Genomic DNA, 19,910 nt, shown 5'->3' on the forward strand with positions numbered 1-19,910 from the left:
AATCGAAGAGAAACAAAAAAAAACACCAGTAGATATCACATAACGTGTATCGCGAGTGCGAGTACGACGGCGCGCGGAACTGCGAACGAAAGTGATACTTACATAGTTGAGCGCGCTATGAGAGTGAAACGTTGTTATAAATTGCTAATATAGAATTCGATATCGTCGTCTCATTACGAGTTTCGCCGGATAGTAAAGGTAGCTTTGCTCTTTCTTTTCATAACGGTTATGTAAGACCGATCGATCTATTTACGTAACGCCGATGGTCCCTGCGGTAAGGCCGCGCTGCGAGAAATGTTACCGCGTCGAGGAAGTAAGATTACGGAAATCGCGTTCTCTTTCCGTTCGCACAGCTCGTTTCCTCTCACCGGGAGAAAAACTCATGCAGTTCTCTTTTTCTCTTTCTCTACATACGCTCCTCTATGTGCGTTTGAATTACCCACTGCAAATATTCAATATTATTTCTTCCAGCAACCTTGACTGTGGAATAATCTACCTTGTACCGTTGGGGATAAGGAAACCTGACCGGTATGCGAGACGCACATACACATGGCTTTACAATAAAATATAAACGTCAACACGTGATTTGCGCGAACACGTGCGTGACGATTGGATTCGCACGCGGAAGATATTTTGATGAAATTAAAGATCTCGCAAGCGCCCTCGAGTCTCACAAATCTACGATATAGTATATTGCATTTTGCTGTTACGTGCCTATGTTCTTTACAAGAAATAAAATTGAAAAAAAAAAGTTCAAACAAGTAAGGCTTTTCTGTCAGAATCTTTAACCGTAGAGAAAGATAATAAGCTTTCTGGTACGTATGTCTAACATAGAATTGTAACACGACTAGTTCAGACACTTTCACATGTCGTCCGGTAATCACATTGTAACGTGATTCCGCCTAGTTTCTCAGGAAGTAGTTAAGATTCCGCTTATACCATAGCAGTTATGATTACGAACTCGCAATAACTTTAAGTGCATTACGCAAGAAAATCTAACACACAAGAAGAGAGCCGGTTTTGTAGTCGCGATTTATTTCTTGTCATGTGCGTTGCACATGTAAATCAGTAAAAGTGGATATCGCTTCCCTCGCTTTCGAGAACGAGGGTGCGTTTCTTAGAGAAATCGATCGCCACATTTTAACATTCATGTATCTCACTTCTTCAGACAAGAAAGTGTGCGCGAAGGGCAAGGAGAAATATTGAGTTTTAGAAAAAAAAATCAACCACACGCGTTAATAATTTAATATTTATTTTGCTAAGACAGCACGTGTAAAAAAAAAACCGCAATCATTATATACAAGAATATCGTTAATATCGATTGTCGATGTCAGACTATTATCAATGGTGCAAGCCAAAGCTGATCTCGTGACCGCCACCGTATCCACCGCCGAAGCCGCCGTGTCCACCTCCAAAGCCACCGCCCAAACCACCTCCGTCACCGTGTCCGTGTCCGTGCACCAGAACCGGATACGATTCCTTGACAACGACTGGCACCTTGACTGGGTAAGGCACTTCCTTCTCTACGGGGTAAGGTACTTTGTATGGGACGCTGTATGGGACGGGCACCTTAACGGGCACCTTGACGGGTACTTTGAAGGGTACCGGAACCGGTTTCTCCACGGGGACGTGTACGGTCTTCTCCACTGGGACCGGATAAGGCTTTGGTACGTGAACAGGTATCGGGTTGTCCACCGGGACCTTCACCGGTACGTGCACGGGCACCGGTACGTTTCTCTCGACGGTGTACGGCACCGGAACTGGCACCGAGACCTCGCGATGGATCGTGATGCCGGAAATACGTCCACCGTCACCTCCTCCAAGACCGCCGCCGCCGCCGCCGCCGCCAAGTCCACCTCCGAAGTCGCCGCCGCCGAGGCCACCGCCGAAATCATGTCCTCCTAAATCGAGACCGCCGCCACCAAAACCGCCATGACCCAGACTGAGTTCCAGGCCGCGCTTGCTTTTGGCATCCTTTGAGTCGACGGCTCCTTTGCTGTCGGACTTCTTCGTCTCGGTGGCCGTAGCCACCGTCGCCGCAAGGGCGAAGAGCACGAGGATCTGGAATAAACGTGTGTTAATTGCGGTTTCTCATGGTCAAGGTTTGTACTGTTAACTTTGAGAGCTGACCCTATATCTTTGATAGGGTCTTAGCAAAAATATAACCCTGCGATGCAAACTAAATAAAAAAAATACCTAAACAAAAATACCTAAACATCTAAAGAGATGCTAATATCTAAAGATGTTAAGTGACAATATATTATTACGAATACCGGCGCACTTGTGTCAAAATATACAAACATAATCAAAGATACGACGTATTTATTTACATCACGCAAAATGAGAATTTAGCGAGACTCTCACTCGTCTGTCGGAACAAAGAACCACACCGTGATTTAGTCTACGTGGACTCCGACACTGCGCGCCGCAACGGGACGCGAGAAACACCATGATTACCTAAACCGATCTCACGCCGTGAACGCTAAATCCCGAACGCGTTTCTCTCATACGTCGTGCATAATCCCCCTCGTTTGTTTTTGCCCTAAAGGTCTTTCCTTCGTCAAGAGGTTTACGGGTGCGCGCCGTCTGTGCCAGGCAGCGCGAGCTCTCACCTGCGAAGTGCTCATGGTAGCCTTCGGGAGTGCACACTGAAGTTGCATCGCGCCAATCACTGGCATATATACCGGCACTTTCGCCGTGCGCGCTGGCCCACTCCCCGGAAAATCGCGCTCGTCCAAACGCCGGAACGACGGCTTTAAGGTGGACCGATTGTACACACGTCGCCATCTCCCGCGCAAAACCGCTCGAGCCATTTTCCCACGGGCTACCGCCCGGTGAGGGCCGATTACTGCCGGATACCCGGATACGGACCGCGTAACGTCGGTCGCCTCGAGTCGCGTTTCCAATCGCCTATCCCCTCACCTCGGAGAAGAGCCTCGCAATTTACGGCCCGGCACAATTGATCTGGCGCTCAATCGCTCGCGCCGGTCCTAACGGTCCGTGCTCTCTTTCTTCTTTGCTTCCTTTCTTTCTTTCACCCAGACGTCAGAATATAGTCACGGAATAGTTTTTTCTGTTGCTCGCCGCGCACCTCGTAAATTTTACCGGATAATAATGTTGATCGTCCAGCTCTCAACGCGCATCTTACGCAACGCGGCGCGCCATTCAACCTACATAAGGACAATTAGGAATTCCAACGATGTACAAAGCCGATGTGTGTCGTTTAGGAACGTGACTCGTAAGAGATGTTATGTGATTGACGAAAAAAAAAATGACACTTTAAATTTATATTTGATATAAGATTATGAAAGTTTTGCGCGATGATAGACGTAACGGCTCCGATGACTTTCGCCTAAGACATAAGTGGACGGTAATACGATGGAGGAGGACGTTTCGATTTAATCTAGCGTGCAATCGTCTGTACGATAGAGATTTTAAATTTAATTTTACGATCTTTCTCTCTCTCTCTCTCTCTCTCTCTCTTTCTCGTCGATTGCGGTAATGCGTATGCGCATTTTCTTCAAACGTTTTAGTGGAAGCTACGTCGACTGTTTGTTATTTATTAAACGCAACCTCTTATCAACGGCATTTAATTAATTAATCGAGCAATTAAAACACGGAAGCAATGTTTTTGACATATCGCGTAACTCGCACGCGAAAATAATATTATTCGCGCGTGCAAGGAATCCTCTTTAATTAATTCGCGATCGCGTTTATATTATGATTTCAACGGCTCTCGTCGTAAGTCTTGATTACAAGCGACAAAATCCATAGCGTGAAACGACGCGCACGCAAGGCGGCGCGACGATTAGAGACTTTCTCCCGTGTGTCACGGACACGCACGCACGCTGTGTATCCCGGCATCATGCTCGATGCTCCGTTAATTAAAAAATGGATTTGCAATTCGCGAAGGAAGTCGTTAAGATATTACAATACTCGGCGATAATGTACGCCCGCGATATAACGCGCACACGCGTCGATCGTGAAGGAGAAAACTCGCGTTGCGACATGTCGCGGTGCAACATCGACGCACTATCGTCTTGTCTATTATTATTTTTGTAAGTTTGAAGAACATATTTTTGTATTTACACGTATAATATAATATATCTATACAAAAAATCACCGAAGGTCTGTCTATTTAATCGACCGCATTGTTAATAACGCAATAATGGATCTGAATCACTTGGTGTCGAAACAGCGCGACGTTTTTCTTCACACACAGAATAATCCGATTCCATAATGTACCGTTATCGGATCTTAAAAAAGAGATTAGTTGCTACTTTAAGTCATTCACGCGCGGCGACTTTTTATCGAAACGACTTTCATAATCGATCCATGGTGATTTGGCATTAATAACATAACTTTTACTTAGGTATGTAGTTCGATCTCGCAGGTGGCATTTTTTGTTTTTTTATAGTGGCACCTAGGTGAACCGACCGATATTCTGGGTAAACATGTTTCGTGATGACGTCTTTGCAAAAGGTCTCGATCGGATGATATTTCGTTCGAAAATAATTATCACGCGGGTAATACGCAATTATGGGATTTTGCTCAATATATCAGTTGGCTTAATTATATATGTATATATATATATATATATGTCAGAGAGATAAAGCGACTTGTATGTTGTATACACAAATATTATTATTTTTATATTGATGTTTCGCGCGCAGTTATGACAAGATTTCAGTGCTCGTATTATTCAGTAAACGATTGATTGTTCAGTGCGTCGGTCAGACAACTGATTCGACGAAAACAAGTTCATTACATACATATTCATTTTAATCCAAGTTAAACTTTTATTTATTACGTGGAAATTTGTTATTTACTGTCTTGTAAAGCAAACATGATAATCGAGCAATTGTGTGGTACGTAATGTAGTTTACAATGCGGTAACGTATCATATCTTTGTGCAGCCCGTTCTCTAGTTAATTATTAAAACATCGGTTTTTTAATTTACTTTGTACATTCACCATTACGCTCTGCTTGCTTATATCGTTAATTTAATTCCCCCGTTTTCGTAATGTTGATAATATCTTTTTATAATGTAATTGTGAAACTTTTAAAATATTTTTTCGACAATCAAATTAAATAGCTCTACGAAAATAATAATAATAATAATATGCATTTGATGTGTAACGTATGCTTTTCTTTCTCTCTCTCTCACTTTACTCAATCGAAGCAAAATACGAGAGAAAAAAGAGAGAGTTACATATCAATTTCTTGCTCAACAACTTCTTTAGCAATCTAATAAAATATTTTGTAACTTTTACAATAATAATTCTGTGAACCTATTCATAACATATATCGCACTTGTAAGCGTAATATCTTACATAATCACATTTTAGCTGCTGTTACTTCTCTCGAATTATAAGTGGTCAGTTTTTATATATTTCAATACACGGGGTGTCTCAAAATCATCGAAGATATTTTATATAATCTGATTCTTCGAAATATTTCTAAGACGAGAGTTCTAATATGAAAAAATGGCAAGTCTATAATAGATCTTAATTTGAGTTATGAGCGATTAAAGATTAGTAATTGCAATGTCAACATCGCTCAAGTATGACAAAGCAGGTAAAGATAATTTGGTACACGAGGTTAGTGTTACGATATTGAAAGTAATGTAAAAACGCGAACTTTCTTTGAATAAATTGTTCTGCGCACGTAGCGCAATTATTAATTTATCGCATATATGTACAATTACATTAGATATTGGATCATTAAGTATAAAACTTAACAAACATATATATTCTAGACGAATATATTTTTTAAAATGTGTTAACTATAAAAAAAAACAAACAAACAAACGTCACACTGCAATAAAAGCTGTTGCAGTAAAAGATCGTTCGATATTACAGAGCATTTATTGGAAATAATGACGTGATATTTTGACAGCTATATTTTTTATAAAGAACATTTGACATAAACAATGACGCATGTGCAATTTACATACAACTTCGAAGAAATCAAATCTTTCGAAAAAAAAAAAGCGCGACATAAAAATGTATATTATTTATAGAGCACGACATAAAAAATTTATGAGCACTAGTATCCATCGCAGTCTTTACGTAGAAGTATATCCTTCGAGGAAGCTAAAATCTCGAGACACCGTCCACAGAAAGCTAAAAATCCCTTTCATCTCAGCAGGACGCAAATTATGTTTGTGTTTGAAGGGCGAGGGTGTCGGGCGGGAGTGGAAAGGGCGTAACTAGAAAACGGCTTGATAAACACCTTGAGCGAGAACATCTATCCATATATTCATGAGAGCCGCGGTCTGGCTGACTCCAAAGCCTTTCCCATTATTGCATAAGGTTACGCTTGCGGTCGGTGAAGCAGAAATGCAGACTGCGCGAAAATCCTGCCGCCAGACGACGACGACGACGACGTCTGCCTGCGCGCTGTCTGCGTCTTCGTGGCACGCGAGGATCCGCCGGTGCACTTAGAGTACATTTACACTGCCGCAACTCTCTCCTTGTACAGAATAAAGTTCAAGTAACTACTCGAACTACTCGAAAAAAATATTTTTTTAACGAATACTGCTGCGACGCTTCGGCTTTTCGCAAAATTAATTTTGCATTTGCGCAAACGCGAGGCCGCGCGTCTCTCTCTCTCTCTCTCTCTCTCTCTCTCTCTCTCTCTCTCTCTCTCTNCTTGATCTCTCTCTCTCTCTCTCTCTCTCTCTCTCTCTCTCTCGAAAATATAAGCGCACACAAAATTTAATTAAAATTCAGATCTTGCTCTGCATTTGCGCAAACGCGAGGCCGCGCGTCTCTCTCTCTCTCTCTCTCTCTCTCTCTCTCTCTCTCTCTCTCTCTTTCTCTCGAAAATATCGCGTTGATTAATTGCATTAATGACGCCGAGGCTTCTAATGAACTTCGACATGGGAAAGGTACACTGGATGCAGACATTTAAGTTGACATTAGGCGCAGGTGCTCACGTGCAAAAGATTATGCATAATTTGCATATGGTTCGCATGAGCTCGGCTCGCTTGTACACGAGATCAAAAGCGGTTTTCGTGGTCCTGACACGAAAAAGTCTTCTAAGCGACGCTAGTGACGCGATGTGATGTTAAAATTTACATAATTGCGGCCGCACGAAATAAGTATCGGGAGATCGGTAGAAAGTGAGCGATCGCCACCTTCAATTCGAGCATATATCGTGCACGTTATATCCGGCAGTAAACATAATCGGCCAGCTTATACTTTGTGAAGTTCCGTGTACGTAATATTACAGAGTCACTACAATCGGTCGAACGGGAAAGAAAATAAAAAAAAAATTAAAAAAAAAAAAAAAAAAACCGAGGTCTCACAGGTTTTCACCGCGCGGCGATAGATTTAATCTGATATTCCTATAGCTAGTGCGCTTAACAGCTTCCTGATATTATTCTTACTGCAGGAAGACTTTCGAGCTAATAACATCGCAATTAAAATCGCGCGCGCGTACACGTAATTTAGAACGTAATAACAATGCGCGCGGAGGTACTTATGACACAATAAGTACATAAAAGAAGGTTAGCCTGGGAAAAAAAAAAAAAAAAACAACACGTTACGCACTATGTGTATCGCGACTTCTGGACAAAGCAAGAAACCGCGTCTTGCGCAAAAGAGTTGTAATTTTGCGTTCTTTCGCAAAACGGAATTGAATTTAAATCAAGCGCTTCTGCTGCGTATTGAGCGCATACATTGTATAATGTGTTAAACTGCATTAATAATATATTATGTATGATAATGTACATAACGCATGACGATATTAATGTATTATTAATGACGTGGATAAACAGCAATAAATTTATAATATATGTATAATTGCGTAATGCACGTCTGAATAAGTTACGTAACTTTGACCTTCTTAACGAATAATTCATTGACTCACAATAAACTGCTAAATGATAATTGTCGATCGCGTTGTGTGTACGTACGCGCGTCCGTTGTGCTGCCGCGACGCGCGATGAAAACACGAAGCGTGGGTTTAGAGCAGGAATAAACCGCAGAAAATTAGCCATCTCGGCACCAGCGCGTGTCATTAGTTTCAAATTCAATGAATGAGACTGTGCGGCTTCAGCAATTAATGGATTGCCGTCACGCATGTTCGCGCAATTGCCGATTAGTCAAGAGAGCGACGTTCCAGCTAATTAATGCTATGACCACCACGCTATCTCTGGCATCGATTTTTTGTTATCTCACACAACGGCGATAAATACCGTTTCAAGAATGGTTTCAAGTATACGGACTCTGTTACGCGACTGCGCCAAGAAAAACAATCCGCAATGGATCACGATCAAGGTTTCAAATAACGAACTCACCGAGCTCGAAAGAAAGCCGGCGCTTTCGACACGTCGTTCGTTTCGTATCGTCGTCGTCAATTGTTGGTTTTCAGGTTCGTGTCGGGAGAAACAGCAGCGGCGCAACAACAAGCGCGAGCAGATTGTGGTCTCCAGCGAATCACTATAAATTCATCGAAAACAATTTAATCCGCGGCTATAGGTCAAGTGGAAACTATTCGCGTACATCGTCCTGTCCGATTTTCACCGCGGGTAGATCGACGGCCAATCGAGAGGGAGGGAAACGCGCTTCGGCCCTCTCGAAACACGCCTCCTCCCTATCCTATTCTGCTAGAAGTCAAATCAATATTTTCAGATTCAAATATGGAAATCCAAATTCAGATGTATGGAAATTTATTCGTGCCGATAACCCTGATAAGCCATGGATACGCGGGTATTCTAATATCCTTCGAACCAGCCGAGATCGTGGCGCAAAGTCATTCCGAGATTAACTGTACCCGCGAGGGCTACGTGTGATAAACCAAAAATCGCGCCACCCCCCGTTACATATATAACGTATCTATATCGCGCGAAAACCGGGTTTTCACGTAAAACCATTTCCGGCGCGCGAGAATTTCATCCGGTCGCGTTAACGAGTTCCAACAACTTCCCATTAAAAGCGGAGGCGGCAACGGCGTCTCTGTTCAAATCATTCTTTTTAATTTCACGGCCGACGGTGACTATCTTCTTCTTCTTCGACGACAAATGTCGCAATGCACACGAAACTCCAGGAAAGAGATAACACGCCGGTTGAGCATGCCACGAGCATGGAAATGAGGCGAGTATATTAAATTCGAAGAAGTTGGAACTCTGAATGCGAATGTTCCAGAAAAAGAGAGAGAGAGAGAGAAAGAGAGTTCATACGTTCGGACGGTGAAGAAAGAGAAAAAAGGAAGCGCTCTCGTGTCGTCGTGAAATTCCAATTCTTTGCCTCCTCGGGTTAATTAAGCTCTAAATATTGATGAAGCCCTCGGAAACTACAGAAGTGTATAGAGAAAGGCGTACTGTCAGCCAAAATTACATTAATAAAACATCGATATGTAAAATCGTATTATTTATTGCTAATCGTATTATTCGCCGAGTTGTTTTCCGTGCTATCGATTATTTCCCAACGACATTTACATTAAAACAAAATTATTCGTGAGACATGTAAGACGATTCGGCTCTATTTTTTTCTCTTGATTAGAAAAATAGATTTCTATCCGGAGTCGAACAAACTCGAAAACACGACGAGATGTTCTTGAAAAAAAAAAAGAAAAAGAAAAGGAAAAAAAACGAAAACGAAGAGAAAATAGACGCGAACACAAAAGCAGACGCGGAGAAAAGCGTCGCCCACGAACGGCGTTGTCTTCCTTTCTTTCTGTTGACTTCCTACCCGCCGACAATTTCATCGGCACGCTCGAGTTGCCCAGCGGACAGACCGTTGCGTCTCCTATAAAAGCGAGGGTAGACCATGGCGGTACCAGTGTGCTCACTGCCGACCAACATGAACAGCACCGACAAGCTGAAAGTGAGTAGCTCCTGTAAGATAGCCGCTCGAATCACCGCTTGTAGAACCAACGAGCCGCATTCGTGCGACGCGTTGCAGGCGCATTCTGTCATTTTCAACCCACAACTTGCTTTCTAACACATACGTGTAATAATCAGTAATCTTGAAGACATGATTTGCGGATTTTATGAAAATCGTTGGATGTTTGTCGTTTTTGAAAACATTTTGGAAATTATTTTTTTTTTGCACAATTTTAGAGAGCAACTAATTTGAAATTTTTTAAAAAATAAATTTGCCTTACTGTTTTAAATTTGTTGATACTAATTTTTTAACTATACTACTTGGATGTGATATCAAGTTGTTTCTGTTCAACTAATATGAAAAATTCAAATCAATGTTATCAGTCATCATGTAAAAGACTTTTATTATGTTGTTCTACAAACCATAGAAGCAGTTCTTGTTTAAATCATCGTAACAGTCGATGCAACATGTCTATGCCAAGTCTCTCATCAAGTTCCGCAAACTGGCATTAGCGTTACGTAAACTAATATTAGTACAGCGTAAAACATTACCGATGCGCAACGCGATTTCTAACCAAAGTTTAGTTTACGCGCTCTATCTCCGTAAAATTTTCCGATTTCACGCTTGCCGTGTAATTACGTAAGTTCGAACAGGCATTGATTTCCTTTCTTCCGGCAGGTGATACTTCTCTGCGGCCTGGTATTATCGGTCGCAGCTGAGGATAAGAAAGAATCCAAGTCCAGCGCCCAGCCCAAGGATGAGAAATCAAAACGCGGATTGGAGCTGAGCTTGGGCGATCATGGCGGCTTCGGAGGCGGTTTCGAAGGTCATAGCTTCGGCGGTCTGGGTGGCGGTCTGGGTGGTGGTCATGGCGAGATCATCTCCACCGATCACGTCAAGGCGGTAACGGTCACGAAGCACGTGCCGGTGCCGCACCCGTATCCGGTTGAGGTCACGAAACACGTGCCCTACCCGGTGAAGGTGCCGGTCAAAGTACCCGTCGATCGTCCGTACCCGGTTCACGTACCACAGCCTTATCCGGTCGAGGTCACGAAGCACGTGCCCTACACGGTTGAGAAGCCGGTGCCTTATCCGGTGAAGGTACCGGTGAAGGTGCCCGTCAAAGTGCCCTACCCAGTCAAGGTACCGGTCAAGGTCCCGGTCGAGGTGTCAAAGCCGGTGCCCTATCCCGTTAAGGTGCCCGTAGTCGTCAAGGAACCTTATCCCGTAGTCGTTAAAGGTCACGACGAGGGCGGTTTCGGCGGCGGTTTTGAGGGCGGATTTGGCGGTCACGACTTCGGCGGTCACGATTTCGGTGGATATCATTAGAGCATTAAGACAAAGTTACCACAAGAAAGAGCGAAGACTTCATTGTTTTTCTCTTTCGGTAAACGGCTCGCGGCGCGAGATTAGAATAGGAGCTCCAATTCAAGAGAGATCGATCGTCGAGGGTTCGAGATTACAATCGGCGGAACGACCAGATTGCTACGCGACGTCAGAAGTCAATGCGACGCATCGATATTGTATTTTCAATGTGATCCCATTATGGAATTGTACTATACACCTTGTAAATGTAAACACAAATAAAGTATTTTTTTTATACTACGTAATGACCGCTTATGAAACACGCTCGAGTGTTGTCGGGAGAGGATTTAGAGGAGGCTTAGCTTAATGGAGAGACGTATTGAACCCAACGCGTTACGCGATTATGAGGAATTGCGAAGGGAACTTTCACTCGCGTTGATATTACGCGAGTTGCGCCAAGAGAGGTACACCTGTTTCACCGTAAGACCGTATGTATATATGTGCCACTAGAAAAACAAGCGCTACTTCTAGGGATCGTTAAAGTAAACGGGCACTACGTCGGGACAACAAGCGGGAAGGGATAAAGCGCGCAAGACGCAAAATGTCAGAGTGTGCGAAAATCGCGGTAAATATCCGCGAACATATCCTCTCTCTCTCTCTCTCTCTTTCTTTCTCTCTCTCTTTAGACACGGGAGATTAATCTCCCGGCACTTTCGACACACACATCACGCGCTGCCGCGCGCGACGTATGCGCGCCTTGCGTCACAAAGATATTCGGCGAACCGCTACGTTCGCTCTCGCCAACTGCGTCGTTTGATTTTTTCCAGAACCGCGCCGACCGTTCGACCGATCTTTTCCTGAGACGCGGTGAGAAGTGCGCGAGAACAAAAAATCGGAAGGAGCTGTTGCCAAACCACCGCGCGATTGCGAAAACCTTATTTACGCATTTGCGTTTGCGACATCCGCGTCCGACACTATCGGCATTTCATGAACAGAAAGGTGTCTTTCGGTGAATAGTTGTTTTGCATGAAAGTTTGGTCTAATATATATATGCGTAACACGTTCCGAAATATAGATCACTTTTTTTTAGATTGTATCGCGCAGAAAATTCCTCTAATGTAAATGTAATGTGAAAAAAATAACATACGTTTTAAATAAATGCTTTCAACATTTACATATTTTATTTATGAATTAGAAAATAAATCCTAAAAATTATAATATTAAAAATTGTTTAGAAATTTTGCATAAATTATATATAAATAAAACGGTAAATTATTCAAGTAAATTATACATATATAAGTGACAGTAAATTTCCTTAAGTATAGCTTTGTCGTTTTGCAGTTTTTAATTTAACGATCCCCCCCCCCCGATCGTTAAACAAATGTGCGGTTCTGTAACGTAAGATGTAACAAGATTCCGAACGCACGGCGGGCAATTAACACGGACTTCCTAACATTCTCTTCCCGTTTGTTTCACGTAAAAAGTTCCGCACGCACGCGAGAATAAATGTCCGCTCCGCTCGCTTTCGTTTCCGAGATGCGTTTTTTCTTTGTGCGTGCGAGATCGAACTTTCCCGTATCTCGCCGCGAATACATAGTAGACACACACCATCAGCGGCCATCCCACAGATAGATAAACCGTGAAGACAAACTCAATTGCTTTCCGCGATTATAGACGCCAGTTTATCCTCGGGTCCGCGCAGGTCCGTTCGGCTACATGCATCTTAGCTACCGTTATACACGATCCATTCTGCGACACGACGCATTTGTCCCGACGATGTCTCATTAATACGACGGTCGCGACGAAAACCGAGACGGCCCGAGAGAGACACAAGCTAGACGCGAGAAACATATCTCCGACGACATCGTCGTCGCTGCTCGTTCTCTCCTTTTACCCACTTCCGTCGTCATTTCCGATAACATATGCCACACCCTAAGTTCATTTCCGCGTGTCGAGTTTGGTTTCCGTGGCGCATGCTAGAAATTGAAAACGACCGGCGTGGGTGTACGAGCGATCTTTAAAATCCAAGAAAGTTTAAAACAGGTCAGGTGAGATTGCGGAGATCGCGGATGATGGCTCGTTATGTACATGTACACACATGTATGCGTATCGAGAAGATGCACAGACGCGGCTCGGCGAGATCGTGGCAGCCCATGTCTTTGTTTAGATGTGTCGCAATGAGACTTTCGTTATGGGTGAGTTGTACGTTATTAGCACCGTGACGATCGTGAAAATCGATTCGTCACGGAACGGCAACGTTCATGGTAACGTGTGATCGATTAAAGGAACGTGGAAAGCGACAAACACGGGACGACAGTGTCGGGTAAAGTCTCTGTTAAATTTATCTTCTTGCAGAATGTATGTACGTGTGCGGCCGTCGATTGAGACGCGCGCGGGCCAGGTCGATGAGCGCATCCCGCTGCGTTATCTAATACGCTGCGTGCCAGGTAATCACAGTTAATGGTCTATAGGAATAGTCTGCGCGTAAAAGTAAAGAGAAAGAGAAAGAGAGAGAGAGAGAGAGAGAGAGAGAGAAAAAGAGAGAGATTTTTTTCTTCGATCAGATAGCGCGAGGCGCATGTGCGTACGAGAATAAACAGAGAGATGCGCATATTACGTTTATTAACATTTGGGATAATCGACGCGGGTTATACAACAGGCATATGTAAATGCGCAGTGATTGTGCCGTTTCGTTTAGCTGTGACGCAATTCTCTTCGGACAGAGGACCATTCAAGAAAAGCGCGCGATTGCTCCTCTGGTGTGTTTGTACCGCAGATTGTAAAGGCCTTGATAATAACAATAATAATGATAATAATAATAATAATAATAATAAACAGAAAGTGTTTTCTGTGTGCATAGGTAAGTGTGCCGATTAAACTGATTCGCCTCCTGTCTCTTCTCTTTAAGTAACTCTCGAAATTATGAAAACCTCACTTCAAAGCTGCTCTTGTGTTGATTCTTCCAACAGACGCATTTTATCTTTTTAACCGTATTCCTTTCAAGTCCGATGCTCTCTTGCGAAATGTCAATTAAAACCACATGTCTTGTGTCTCATATCTGCTGACAAATTACGCAAACCGTCTGTTCTTCACGTGACACGAAAAATCGACAGTTCGACATCGGAGCATCGATCTCGAACGTCCATTATCTATAATACGCAGACAAGACGCGTAATGAGATTTCAACGTCAGAGAAATTAATTCCGGAGTTGATTCCGGAGTTGAATTGTCGAAGAATACTAAGTTACGTCGAAACATTTCTCATCGCGACGAAGAAGCCCGACGTGTAGATACATACGCTACAATGTTACGGTTTTACGATTTAATCGAAGCGGAATCGCGATTTTTTTGCTTTCGTGCGAGTTTCGGTCGTTTTTCTTTTTTTTTTTTTTTTTTTTTTTTTATTACGGATTATACCGTTATTAACAAACGTTGCAACGGGAGAGCGTGCCGTTAATAAGATTCCGGGCGGCGATCTTATCGTGCCCAATTAGAGAAATCTCGAGGGCGGGGAAGAGCGACGCGGCTGGCTGAGACAGAAAACGACGGTCGCGTTGCGCTCTATGCACTTTCGCGGTTGCTATGTTTCCTTTCACGAAAAATGCAGACGCGCCGACACATGCACAAGCGAGCGATCGCACAATCTGGCGATAATATTTTACGCGCACAGTTCCGTTGTTGAATCTCAAGATATTTTACTTTGTTTTTTAAAATGTTAAATAAAAAAAGATGCTATATCGTTGGTCTAAAAAAGATAGCACGCGCACGCGCGCGTACTATCGATGTATCCACTTTTTTTTTTTTTTTTTTTATCTAGTTTTTCACAAATCTGCAAAATACATGACGCTGTTCGATCATTTTCTTTGTGTGCGCTGGGAAGAAGCGTCCAGAAAATTCTTTCTATCGCGTCACGCATGTGACCCCCGTTGTTTGCACGGGGAAATGATCGCCGACATAACGTTAATATTGATACTGTCAACAGCGTGGCCGGTTTTTCTAGCGTGTGTATGTATGTACCTTTAGCAAAGAAACTAGACTAAAACTTATAACCGCAAAAAGAATTATGAAATTTTGATTGAAAAAGTGAACGACGAGCTTTCTGATTAAAATGTTTGTGAAAAACTTTATTTTATATTTCTCACGCGCGCTTATTGTTTCGTAAAATCACAACGTAATAAAAATGTCAATTTCTGACGTAAGTAATTAACATCGTGCAATAATATTAATCGCGAAGTATCTTTCGTAACAAATTTGTGTATAATTAAACAAGTGTGCGAGAATAATTGAATAATGCCGTACCATTATTAGAGATTCAATCACATGTGTGTATATATATTTTGTGTTTTATTCACACTACGATTATTGTTACAAGTTGTGTGTATCTGAGAGTTTATCTCGATTGCACAGCAAATTTCTTTTGTGGCGAAATTTACACTATGGATATACCAAAATATTTATTTTCTCTTACTGTCGTACGAAATGCATACGTTAAAATTACTAGTATTACTATTAAACTAAACGCGATAAAAAATATGTGTGATAAAGTTTTTATCTCGCGCACAATACACAGTATACCGCCTGCTTTACAATAAACGCATCAAAAAAATATAAATAGTACACGCCGGTCTATTATTACGTGTGTAATTACACTAGAAATAATTTATCATGGCTAAATTGCACATTAATTCTTGTACGTGTGAAATGGTAATAAATCCGAGGTTACCCGAGAGCGGCCAAGTAAATTGCTACGCCATCGATCCGAAATACGGAGGGGTAATAACCCTAAAGAGTGAAAAGAGTGAACTACAATAAATTAGTATAATTGGACGGTTTCTAATTGGCTCACATTTCAAGGTAATCTATGGGATTTTTTTTTTTTTTTATAAATCGAAACTCTAGCAGTCAAAACTGCCGAGATATAAGCTTCGAATCAATTTATTTGTAGACAAGATTTCTTTACTACGTTTCGTTAAATTGTACGACACAACGTTTGTTTGATGATAAAACGAACATCATATCAGTAAACTTAGCAAAGTTTTCTTGCTACTTATAAATAGGCTTATCTTCTTGCCGCACTCGTGGATTTCTTTTTATCAAAATTAATGTTAACCACAAAGCACACAGTTATAAGTAGCATTGACAGTCGGTTTGTAATGAGTTTTTAATGTGCTGAAAGCGGTCGCGATGTCTGCAAGTCGTTCTGCTCGTTCCGCGTGGTTTTTCTTAACTACGTTGGTAACAATAATATATCGATCCGCGGGAGAACCGACGTCGCTAACAGGTGAGTAATATCAGCGGTGGGGAGAGGGGGGAACAAGTGGACCGGAATAATTCAACGAGACTGTTACTTGTTTAATACCTCTTGCGTAATAATGTCGGAAGGTGAATTCGCGGAAATTCTTATAAAAAACGTCGTCAAGAGAGAAAACAGTTAAATTCAAACCGCTTTTCTATTGTTCCGGCACGGTTGTAAATTCAACTTTCATCGAAACTGAAAAGAAAAAAAACAGTGTAACATGCAGTTCGACAAACTGCATGTTACACAGCGAGGAGCACGAGAGACCAAGATTGTTACTATCATAAATTTGTTCAGAAGAACACGTCCGATACAACACCCGATACTTTTTGGAGGGTCATTCGATCTAAACATAAAAATTGTAATTGTGTTAAATCTAATTACTAATGTGTTAAACGCGTTAAAAAAAAATCCGTTGTCAAATCTCAATGACTGCAATTTGGAACGAGAAAAACATTTCGCGCAAGAACTTCTAAATCACGCGATACACGCGTCCGCAAGCAATCGCAAACACATCAATTTCTTTTCGTCCTTTCTCGGTCTATTTGCATTTGCAGTTCAATGCGGAAAGACTTTTATGAAAGTTCCACAAAAGGTCTGGAGAGAATCTTCTCCACAGTCGTGCGCGCACGTACACATGCGCGCAACGTTATCGATATGCAACGCGCATGTGTCCCATCAAGCGCGCTGTGTCTGTGTCGGTGCGGTAACACCGCGATTACGCATTACATTCGGCTGCTTGGTGGTGCGCGCATTTCCTCGATCGGGCGCGCACCAGCAGGATCGAGCTTATTATGCATCACTATACAGGCGCGACTCGCAAAAGTCCGCATCGACTTTCGCGCGGTCTACTTCTGTGTCTTGTCTATACCCTGCGCCTGTAACGAGCGCCTCACGTGAACGCGCGATTTTCTCGCCAGACGGTTTTGTTTCTCGCCTCTGGGATATAAACGCGAAGGAAATTGCGCCGTCACGACTCGGTTTACCGTAACGTTAGCCACTTCGCCGTGTAACGTTGCACTTCGCGGGGTAGGGAGGAGAGAACCAGCTACGCGCGCGCGGGTTTAGAATTACATCGCGCGATGCGCGCGATGATATGCAGATTAATATGTTTCCGCAACCTTTCCGCGGTTGCAAAACAACGCGAGAGATCGCTTAGACTCGTTTAGGTGGTTTAATTAAAAGGTGTTCCCGTCTGTGTGCCTGACAGAAATTACACGTGAGAGTTGAAAAAAGAATATTACGATATGGTTATACATACGCGCATACGAATGAGATAGCGGAGGCACACACGGCAACGAACTCTTGTAACACAACCATAACAAAGACTTGGAAATAGAAACGATCACAATATTGAAATGTTGTATGTACAAAATTGGCGCGCAAAATCTTGCTAACTCAATAGCAACAAAAGTTGCGACAACTCATATGTATTATACCTGTATTTTATCTGTAATTTGATTTCGCTCGATCTCACCTTTCACGTAATCATATGAATAAAATCTCGCGTAACGCGCGCGCGCGCACACACACAATGTGGCATTATGCAACGTGTTGAGCTTTCGTAAAACTTTGCTTCTTTGTATCATAGAAAAATGGAGAAACGTGAAATTGAAGATTCTAATCGTGATAAAGCGAAGGAACATATTGCTCGTTAAGTAACGAAACATTTAAAAAAAAATCGCTTAATTCGAGACCCAAGGTGCGGTAGTTAGTTACATACAAATTCCGTTGGAGCGTTATTGCATTCGCGCTCTAGAATGAAGTTTCGCTGGGAGGCATATATAGCTGTTGGTTTTTGCGACATCGTGATAATTTTGTTTTGAATGCGGTAACGTAAAAAAATCGCGTTTCCGTTCGATGTTTCACAACGTGTGACGGACATACGTGTGTGGCGAAGGTGATCACCATTTCTAATTATCTCGCACACACACGTCAAAAAAAAAAAAAAAAAAAAATGAATATTGCATATAGAACGTTATGTTAACACATACCGGGATAATATTTTTGCGCGATCGCCCAAGGTTTATTTCGAAGTGACGTTGGTCAATATATGGGCGGTTCCACACGAATAGCTAAAAAAATTACTGATATTAACGTTTCGAATATATACATGTTTGTATCTTAGTATGCAGTCAGCCGGATATTTTCACGGTCCAAATAACCGAAAACGAGCATGTTGTCCACGATACCGAATTATTGATCAGGTACAACCCACACGTCGAACTTTTCTCATATCCTGACGTAAATTCAACGATAATTCTCTTCAACGAGACCGTCATAGAATTTACAGGTGCGTTGCATATTTATCGATTACTTTTAGATTACACTCTAGGCACACGTAAATGCTGAATTTTTACTTGAAAAAAATTGATTATTAATTTTAACGAGTAGTTGTTTTGCTTAATTAACGATATAAATTCAAGCTTTGAGTGCAAAGTAGGTAAAATTAAAAAAAAAAGTTAATTTCGATTGCTTTCAAGTATCTCAAGTTTTTGAGAGATGTAACGTACATTAATCAGAATTATATATAATTATTGTAATATCAACCGTTTTAACTTTCTCTCGTTTGCCAATTTATTACTTTGCTCTCTTATTTATCTCGCAATAGTCATGCCGCAGTAATTATAAAGGATTACCTCTTTCAGAATATATGTCTCTTGAATATCCAGCAATTCAATCAAACCTCTTATCCGAACGAGTTTCTTGGAATGCCAGTGGTATCATTTTAGGAATCGGCACGCTTCAAGTAAGTTTAACGTCCCGTAATCATTTAAGTAACGTCTAGAAGAAAATCGAGAGCGACTATTTGCTTTGCAAGATAATTACAGTCTGTCCGTCCGATAATTGTTATCCACGGACTTTCCGTCGTTGCAGGAACTAAGTAGCAAGGATTATGCGGCCCGAGAACATTTTTGCTTATTTTTGCCTACGAATATCGAAAGCAGGTACGATATTCTTCGAGTTTCCGTTAAACAAACACTAAGATATTTTAAGTTGCAAATGTGGTTCCACAATTCCAGACGATTCGTAGATCAATATGTTCTATTTAGAATCCTCGAGAAACTCAGTCTCCGAGAACTTAGAGAAGCTTGTTCATAAAATCTTTAGATGTGTCGAGTACTCGTTCTATAAATTGCAGAAAAAAAACTTTAAAATAATCATAAAATTTAAGGCTCAAACGGAGACAAACTATAAGAAAAGCACAAACCAGAGAGCCGCAGATCCAAGGTGGGAGTGGAAATAAATCGCAACAGCAGTCAATGTAAATTAAGTGGACGTTTCGATCCTTTAAAATAATAAAATTAATAAAATTAATTTTATTTTTGATATTTTCAATTCTTACCATCCAAGGTTAAAGTTCACATTAGAAGTTGAATTAAACAGAACGATCAATTTTTTGGATACTTCTATCTCAATCGTTGATAATAAATTAATATTAAATTGGTACCAAAAACCGACATACTCTGGGAGAT

The 19,910-nt window shown here is 41.8% G+C and overlaps 3 protein-coding genes across 3 annotated transcripts in view; 2 read left to right on the top strand and 1 right to left on the bottom strand.

Moving 5' to 3' along the window:
- Nucleotides 1-1,231: 1,231 nt before the first annotated feature.
- On the bottom strand, nt 1,232-2,697 carry LOC109858522 (probable H/ACA ribonucleoprotein complex subunit 1). Its single transcript, XM_020435907.1, has 2 exons — nt 2,613-2,697; nt 1,232-2,061 (listed from the first exon to the last, which is right to left on the bottom strand). The coding sequence occupies exons 1-2, from the start codon at nt 2,676-2,678 to the stop codon at nt 1,342-1,344; spliced, it is 786 nt and encodes a 261-aa protein (XP_020291496.1). The 5' UTR covers nt 2,679-2,697; the 3' UTR covers nt 1,232-1,341.
- Nucleotides 2,698-9,766: 7,069 nt separating this feature from the next.
- LOC109855558 (tetra-peptide repeat homeobox protein 1-like) lies at nt 9,767-11,443 on the top strand. The gene is made up of 2 exons (XM_020430007.1): nt 9,767-9,833; nt 10,512-11,443. The coding sequence occupies exons 1-2, from the start codon at nt 9,777-9,779 to the stop codon at nt 11,160-11,162; spliced, it is 708 nt and encodes a 235-aa protein (XP_020285596.1). The 5' UTR covers nt 9,767-9,776; the 3' UTR covers nt 11,163-11,443.
- Nucleotides 11,444-16,323: 4,880 nt separating this feature from the next.
- Nucleotides 16,324-19,910, top strand: part of LOC109863840 — a 10,349-nt gene continuing 6,762 nt past the window's right edge. The window contains exons 1-4 of the mRNA XM_020444457.1: nt 16,324-16,419; nt 18,563-18,727; nt 19,083-19,183; nt 19,312-19,382. Of these exons, the coding sequence (XP_020300046.1) occupies nt 19,088-19,183; nt 19,312-19,382 (167 nt within the window). The 5' untranslated portion in view covers nt 16,324-16,419; nt 18,563-18,727; nt 19,083-19,087. The remainder of the gene's footprint in view (nt 16,420-18,562; nt 18,728-19,082; nt 19,184-19,311; nt 19,383-19,910) is intronic.

This window comes from Pseudomyrmex gracilis, unplaced genomic scaffold (assembly GCF_002006095.1).
Source record: "Pseudomyrmex gracilis isolate BER0280 unplaced genomic scaffold, ASM200609v1 scaffold_0, whole genome shotgun sequence".
NCBI classification, from domain to species: Eukaryota; Metazoa; Arthropoda; class Insecta; order Hymenoptera; family Formicidae; genus Pseudomyrmex; species Pseudomyrmex gracilis.